General features: G+C 46.3%; 1 protein-coding gene across 2 annotated transcripts in view; it reads right to left on the bottom strand.

Annotated features, from left to right (window-relative positions):
- Tep1 (telomerase associated protein 1) overlaps positions 1 to 7,614 on the bottom strand; it is a 69,643-nt gene that overhangs the window by 8,317 nt on the left and 53,712 nt on the right. For both annotated transcript variants that reach the window (XM_008832562.3, XM_029563324.1), the window contains exons 33-41: positions 4,196 to 4,436; positions 3,737 to 3,860; positions 2,772 to 2,896; positions 2,547 to 2,646; positions 2,195 to 2,350; positions 1,845 to 2,057; positions 1,469 to 1,622; positions 1,152 to 1,364; positions 319 to 479 (exon numbers count right to left, since the gene is read on the bottom strand). In XM_008832562.3, coding sequence (XP_008830784.1) covers positions 319 to 479; positions 1,152 to 1,364; positions 1,469 to 1,622; positions 1,845 to 2,057; positions 2,195 to 2,350; positions 2,547 to 2,646; positions 2,772 to 2,896; positions 3,737 to 3,860; positions 4,196 to 4,436 — 1,487 coding nt within the window. The remainder of the gene's footprint in view (positions 1 to 318; positions 480 to 1,151; positions 1,365 to 1,468; positions 1,623 to 1,844; positions 2,058 to 2,194; positions 2,351 to 2,546; positions 2,647 to 2,771; positions 2,897 to 3,736; positions 3,861 to 4,195; positions 4,437 to 7,614) is intronic.

Here is a 7,614-nt window from a genome sequence, read left to right as displayed (position 1 = left end):
CCTGTAGCCCCAGCTGTCTTGGAACTCTCTATGTAGACCAGGCTGGCCTTGAACTCACAGAGATCTGCCTGTTTCTGCCTCCCAAGTGCTGGGATCAAAGGCGTGCACCACCACGCCTGACTGCTTCCATTTTTCAAATACTGAGATTACAGGCAGGTGCCACCATGTCTGGGCTCAGACAAAAAGTTTTAAAGAGATAGCACAAGAAAGGCAAGCAGACCGACCTGCAGATTTGACAGATCAAAAAGCAGGAGAAAGCAATAAGGACTCTAGAACACAGAGGCTGTGGGGCCCCAGGGTTACATCTCTGCAGCTCACCCGATCCCTTCCTCCAGTGGCCAGGATGCCTCCATCAGGGCTGAAGCTGCAGCAGCACACAGGGCCATCATGTCCCAGGAGCTCGGCATCACAGGGCAAGTCTTCTGCCGTATGTGGCTGTGTCAGCAGCTGCCTGGGCCACAGCCGCACTATGAAATCCTCTGCATTGGAAACAGAAAGAGAACTGCTCCCTGAAAGAGGAAGCAAACCTGGCTTTGGAGTCCAGAGACAAAGGCAATCACAGGAATTGAGAGTGACCTCCAAAGAAAGGCACAGCTACAGGGAAGGAAGGTGGTGTCCCCAGAGTGTGCAGGGACCCTGGGCAAGGGGCAGTCACCACATGAGCACAGAGCCCAGGAATGCCCAGTACCACAGCTCCAGCTTGGCAGAGCTCAGGTCTGGAATGTGGTTCCTGATGTCTCTAACCTCCTACACATTTGTGTGGCAGCTGCTCCAGGCCCTGTTCTCAATGTCACTTTCACCTCACCATCTGTGAGGATCAAACCTCCCACTAAAGAGGCCCAAGACCTTTCTCTCTTGCGAGACACAAGTGTACTCTCTCATTCTCTCTCCTTCAAAGGGAATATTTTCCACTAGATAAAACCTCAAACATTAGTGGGAAGTTAGAGGTTCCAGAATGAGGACTTAGAAACAAGAAACAGTCTAGAATAATTATGGAAGATGAATACATTCAAAAGCACTTTGAAAGCTGTAAATAAAAATTGTATGTGTATAGATGTTGGTAATATATGTACACATAGCATAAGTTGAAGGGCAACATCAGCATACTTGAAAGGAATGTTTCAGTAACACTGCCCACCCCTTGACAGTACCTGACGCAGAAGCCAGGAGTTCCTGGGAGGCAGCCAGTCCTAGCACAGGCTTCCAGTACCCTGACAGGAGCCACAGGGAATGGAGGGAGCCTTCCTTGAGTATCCAGCCCTGCAGGGATCCATCTTCTGCACCACTCACCAACACAGTGGGACTTAGCCAGGCCAGTGCGGACACTGCCACGTCTAGTACTTGACACTGAGCCCCTTGGGAACCTAGAACAGGGAAAAGTACACAAGAGGAAGGCATTTGGGAAAAAGATGAAGCAGCAGGCACATTCTTTCCAAAGGTGCAAACCCATCCGCTCCCCCTTTGGTACCTGAAGAGATTTTGTAGATCCTAATGCCATCTGCTCGGTACCCAACAGCTACCCTGCTACCATCTGGGCTGAGGGCCACAGAGAGAGCAGGAGAAAGAGGAAGGGAGCCCAGGCAACCCTGAGGCCGGCCAAGAGATCCTGACCATAACTGAACCTAGGACACCAGAAAAGAGTTTAAGATACCTGCCTCTACCATCTGGTCCCACCCTTCATTAAGGTCTGCCTTCCAGAGATTTGAGACCTGCCCAACACACACCTGTGCCCTCACTAGCCAAACTCCTCCAGGGTCCTTAACAAAGGCTCTCAGCCTCACCCACGTATTCCCCACTTCTGCTACTCTGTCCTCAAACCCATCACAGGCCCTCAAGAACCTCACCTTGCCATCCTCTCCAGCTGTCAGGAACCGACTTCCAGCACGTAAAAAAAGCGTGGTGGCAACAAAGCCACAATGGGCAGGGAAGGCTGCCAGCCGTGCGCCCTCTTGCCAGGCCCACAGCTCCACTGTCCTGTCCATGCGGCCTACAGCCATAGCTCGCCCAGGTGCATTGAATGCCAAAGTACGGACAGAGGCTCCTGGGGCCCCTAGTTCCTACACACAGATGTAGAAATGGAAATAACAGAGCCTGTTCTTAGCACAAGCCCAAAGTGACACTGAATGCAGCTGTCATTTCCCACCTCCACTCCTGTCCTGTGTGTTCTTCCCAAGAGCTACACAGACCTCCTTACCTTGGTGACCCTGAGTCCATCTGCCTGGAAGAAGATCACGCTGCCAGCCCAGCTGCCTGTGGCTAATACTTGCCCCTCTGGGTGGAAAGCAATGCAGTTCAGGGGCTTGGGGCAGCTGTACTGGAAGGCTAGCTGCCCACGAACTGTGTCCCACAGCTAGGGGAGAAAGAGAAGGCAGGGAGGAAGCGGGATACCGAATACATGTGCCAAAGCTTCTTGGTCCAGAGCTCTGGGGTCACCTTACCTAGTCCCCTGCCTCAGGAGGGCTTCCCAAGGCTAGGCAGTCAGCAGCTCTGCTATGTTAAGCAACAAACTGGGTCTGACTCATAGTTTAGGACCACTTTATTGTTACCTTTAGGCATCCTCCCAAACACACAGTAGCCAGCAGGCGGTGGTCTGGGCTTAGGCAGCAGCCAGTGATTTGATACTCGTGGGCCTTGGTGTGGAGCACCCTACCCCAAAAGACAAAGTCAGGGCCCTGGAGCTACTTGGCAATAGGCCCCCTCCTCACTTCTCTCCCTCAGAGCTTCTGAAAGGAAAGGCTTTCACTCAGAGACAAGTGGAGGGACTCACTTACCGACAGCCATGCTGCAGGTCCCAGAGCTCCAGGAGCCCATTGAAGGCAGTAAGGAAAAGAGCATTGTCCGAAAGGAATGCAAAAGAGGAGACTCCGTCACAGTCACTCACCAGAGACTTCTCCTCCTGTGAAGGCCAGTGGGCAGGGTGAATCTCCCAACCCTCCACATCTGACCACTCTAGGTCCCAACCATAAAAAGGGCTTGAGCCTTTGGCTCTGCATTCCCAGCCCAAACACAGGTCCAACTGTGCTTCCTGATCCAAACACAGTCACCTTTTCTCCACTCCAAACCCCCAAACACAGATTTTCATGGGTCTGGGGAAAGGTGCTAACATGGATACAGGGATGGGAGGGTAATGTGGGTAGGAAGAAAACACTGTGGCTGTGTCTCTCTCCTCTCTCCAATTTGAAACCAGTTTCTACCGCTACCATCCCAGCCACTTCAGGTCCATTCTCCCTGACTCAAGGTAGAAGGCCCACCTTTCTCCACCCTGTGTCCTCCTCTATGTACATAGCTCACCTGGCTCCCAATTATGTCAACAGCTGAGTTCTGGTTCTTATGTCCCAACCAGGCTGAGGATGGGCAAAGGAAACGCACTCTGTTTCTCTTTTTTTCTCAACTCTGTGTTTCTTACAATACTAAGCAACATGCCTTAAGTGGAAGTTTCACAGCAAGTATCTGCTGCCTGACTTTGGTTTTGTTCTATACAGTCCAGGTTGACCTTGAACTTACTATACAGCCCAGGTTGGCTTTGAGCTCACAATCCTCCTGCGTGCTGGATTACAGCTGTGAATCACGACACCTAGCTGCTGAATGAGTCTTTGGCCAAGACCTTTTATCTAACACAGGCTGAATAAAGTTGCTGAATCAGCCATGGTACTAAAGGTATGTCTGGTTTGCTTAGGGCTTCATGGCAACGTGAGGGTTGTATGATGGTGCCTCTGTCCTGTCTCCAGCTTCATACCTGCCAGGTTCTCAAGTCCAGCAGGTAAATTGTCCCATTGGCAGTGCCCACAGCTGCTCTTCGCCCATTGGGCGAGAGGGCGACGGCAGTTGGGGTTGAGGAAATTGACAGAGACAGGCTGTAGCTGGAGAAAAAACACAGTGGGAAGAGAGGAAATGAGGGAAAGAAAGCCAAGGCCTCTACATCTGCGTCTCTGTGCCTGGACCCCATCATCCTGGTCATTCTAGTCTGCTTGCTCTTCTTATCTGGTTTCATCCCCATCTCCCTGGTCATTCTAGTCTGCTCACTCTTTTGTTCTGGTTTCATCCCCATCTCCCTGGTCATTCTAGTCTGCTCGCTCTTTTGTTCTGGTTTCATCCCCATCTCCCTGGTCATTCTAGTCTGCTCGCTCTTTTGTTCTGGTTTCAGAAAGTGCCGTTGCTCTCTGAAAGGCTTATCGGAGCTGGTCAGGTGTCTCACCTTTGCTGAGCCCCCAAGGTCTGGGGTTTATTAATCCATCGCAGTGTGTGCTGGAGATGCCATCGCCGGGTGAGCATGGGGGCCTGGCAGCAAATAGGTGACTCTATGGGCTGGTTGGCTGCCTGCTGGAGCAGGAGTTGAGGGTACTGACTGAGGAATGAAGCCTGCTGCCTCAGGAAGGTATGGAATACAGCAACATCTGCCTCGGGGAGCATTTGGTTCTCTTCAGGCTTTGACGAAGCTATTTAAAAAAAAGAGCACTCCCGTGATGACATAGTAGGAAGGAAGCTTGCTGCACAAGCACAAGGACCTGAGTTCAGATCCCCAACACCCACATACAAAGGCAGGTGTGGTTACATGCCATGAGCCTTCTAGTGTTGGGAAGGAGTAAAGACTAGAGATCATTGGATCTTGCTGACCACTAGCCTAACTGAAAAACGGTGAGTTCCAAGTTCAGTGAGAGACCTTGTCTGAAGGGAATAAGGTGGAGAGGAACAGAGGATAGTCAACCTCTCCTCTGGTCTCTGTGGGTGACTGCACACACACACAGACACACACACACACACACACACACACGGAGTGAGGGGTGGTCATAAAAAGCAGAGTCTTGGGGAAGAGTCTAAGGCAGACAAGACCACTGGGTTTTAGTATGACTGGGAAACCCACTAGGGCAGGAGACCACGTGGAGCAGCGTGGTGCAGAACCTAAGGAGGGCTGGACGGGATTGGGCCTCAGAAAGGACCTCAAGTATCAGGATTGGCCTAGGAACCACTCGTAGCAGTGTAGTGCAGGACCAGAAGTAGGCAGAAAGGTGAAGTAGATTTTCAGTGAACTGAAAGGAAGTTCCTCAAAAGAAAGAGAAGACTGTTTATGTAAGATTGCCTAGAAAGGAAACTCACGGAAGGAGGAGAGAGATGGCTTCTTTTCAGGTCTTACTGTGTGTAAGCCTGTTCTGGTGTCCTGTCTGGAACAAAGCAAAGAGCCCTGGAATGTGAAGAGAGGGGAGACTGCAGCCAATCAGATGCACATGGCTTGATCTGCATCCATGGCTGTGCTGTCTCTGTCCCTATGGCTGTGTAGTACAAAGTGAAATTAGAACTCAACTCTTAGAAAGACAGCAGACAGTTTATAATGCAGAGAAACCCTACAATTGTGAAGAATGTGACAAGTCCTTTCACCAGGCCTCAAATCTTAGAAGTCATAAAAATATTCATACTGGAGAGAAACCCTACAAATGTGAAGAATGTAATAGATCCTTTACTGCGAGCTCAACACTTAAAAATTACAGAATTTACACTGGAGAAAAACTCTACAGACATGAAGAATGTGACAAGTCCTTTACCCAGGTCTCACATCTCAGAAGTCATAAAAGTATTCATATTGGAGAGAAACTCTACAAATATGAAGAATGTGACTAGTTATTTAGTGTGAGCTTAACACTTAGGAAACATTATAGGATTTATACTGTTGAAAAACCCTACAGATGTGAAGAAAGTGACAAGCCCTTTACCCAAGCCTCAAATCTTAGAAGTCATAAAAGTATTCATACTGGAGAGAAACCCTACAAATGTGACGAATGTGACAAGTGCTTTACTCAAATGTTGTGTCTTAGAAAACACAGAGCAATGCATGCTGGAGAGACACCCTACAAATGTAAAGAATGTGACAAGTCCTAGCCGGGCCTGGTGGCGCATGCCTTTAATCCTAGCACTTGGGAGGCAGAGGCAGGTGGATCTCTGTGAGTTCGAGGCCAGCCTGGTCTACATAGTAAGTTCCAGGCCAGCTGGGGCTACAGGGAGACCCTGTCTCAAAAAGACCAAAGGAAAAAAAGGAAGGAAGGAAGGAAGGAAGGAAGGAAGGAAGGAAGGAAGGAAGGAGACAAGTCCTTTACTGCATGCTCAACACTTAAGATTCGTTACAGAGTTCATACTGGAGAGAAACCCTACAAATGAAAAGGGGGTTAGAGTCCTTTACTCATATTTCAACTCTTAGAGAACATCAAAGAATACATAATAAAGGGAGACACTACAAATATAAGTGATTTGGCAATTCCTTTAACCATATGGTAAAGTTACCAAAAATTTATACAGCAGAGGCAATTTACAACTGCACAGAATATGGAAATCCTTTACTCTGGGCTCAATCCTTAGAAAACAAAACAGAATCCATACTAAAGGGATATGTTTCGAAGTAAGGAGAATGTTGAAACATTTATATTTGTGTATTATGAAACTTCACAGTATACTGAAGAAAAATTTAGAATTAAATACAAACTGGCAAAATGTGTAATAAAACTTTATTTCTACATCAATATAAAACAATTCATAAGGGGGAGAAATGAGAAACATAAAGAATGTGAGAAAACCTTTACTTTTCTACCCAATCATGTTGAATATCACAGAATCCTTATTGTAGACAAAACCTACAGCTAAAAAAAAAAAAAAATCAGCCACTGTTTACAAATAGCTCCGGTCTGAGGAAACATCTCATTATTTACTATCAAAGAATACACAGTGTGAATAAAGCATGTAAGTATTAAGGACTTGCCACAATCAAAAGAATGTTTAGATGTTTTCAGTACTACTTAACTTGGTAAAAACGACATTGGAGAAAATTTAAAATTTTACAAGATTTGTGACTTTAACATTGTACTATCCTATTATATTTTAAGCTAGGTTTTTGAAAATGTAATATAATGAAAAAATTGAAGACCTTGTAGTCCCAGCCAGAGTATTATCATACAATAAAATAAAAGCTATTATGTTAGATATTATTATAAATTATTATATTTACACAAAATCAATATAGATATATGTGTAGATAGAATCATATCTGCAGGAAACTTAGTTGTATTCCCAGTACTATATCTTTCTGAGGCCCGTACAGTATTTCTTAGTTTAATATGGAAATTAATTCAATCTGTCTTACTTTCAAAGGGTTATCTGACAATTTGTTCCAATAGTTGCTGCATGAGAGCTGATAGAGTCCACAGTACATTATCAAGGCATCATTAATATTTGTTGTACTATGAACAAATAATGCCTGAGGCAAAATTCATAAATGAGGTCAAACGGTTGATTTGCTTTTTTGTTGAGTAGCACTAAGTACGTGTAAAGTACGTGTACTTCCGGCTAAGTCAAAACAGCCAATCCTGAATATTTGAAATGAATCATACTTTCAGTTGATCACTGAGATGAATAATGGCATGTCCACTGAATTACTAATAAATATTTTAGTAGATATTTTTGAATGCTGTTAATACAATTTCTGTGTGAAAACTAAATGAAGACAGAGAGATGAGAAATATTATCTTTAAAAAGTTATAAGTACCCGACTACTATCCTCAGGCCTCTTGGGGTAAGTCTATAGCGCAGCTCTCCGCGCCGGGACTCCCTAAGCGACATTCACCCTTCCATCCC

Source organism: Nannospalax galili, unplaced genomic scaffold (genome assembly GCF_000622305.1).
Source record: "Nannospalax galili isolate Female #2095 unplaced genomic scaffold, S.galili_v1.0 scaffold196, whole genome shotgun sequence".
Classification (NCBI taxonomy): domain Eukaryota; kingdom Metazoa; phylum Chordata; class Mammalia; order Rodentia; family Spalacidae; genus Nannospalax; species Nannospalax galili.
The sequence above is the reverse complement of the archived record's forward strand: the minus strand, read 5'-3'. Positions and strand labels throughout refer to the sequence as shown.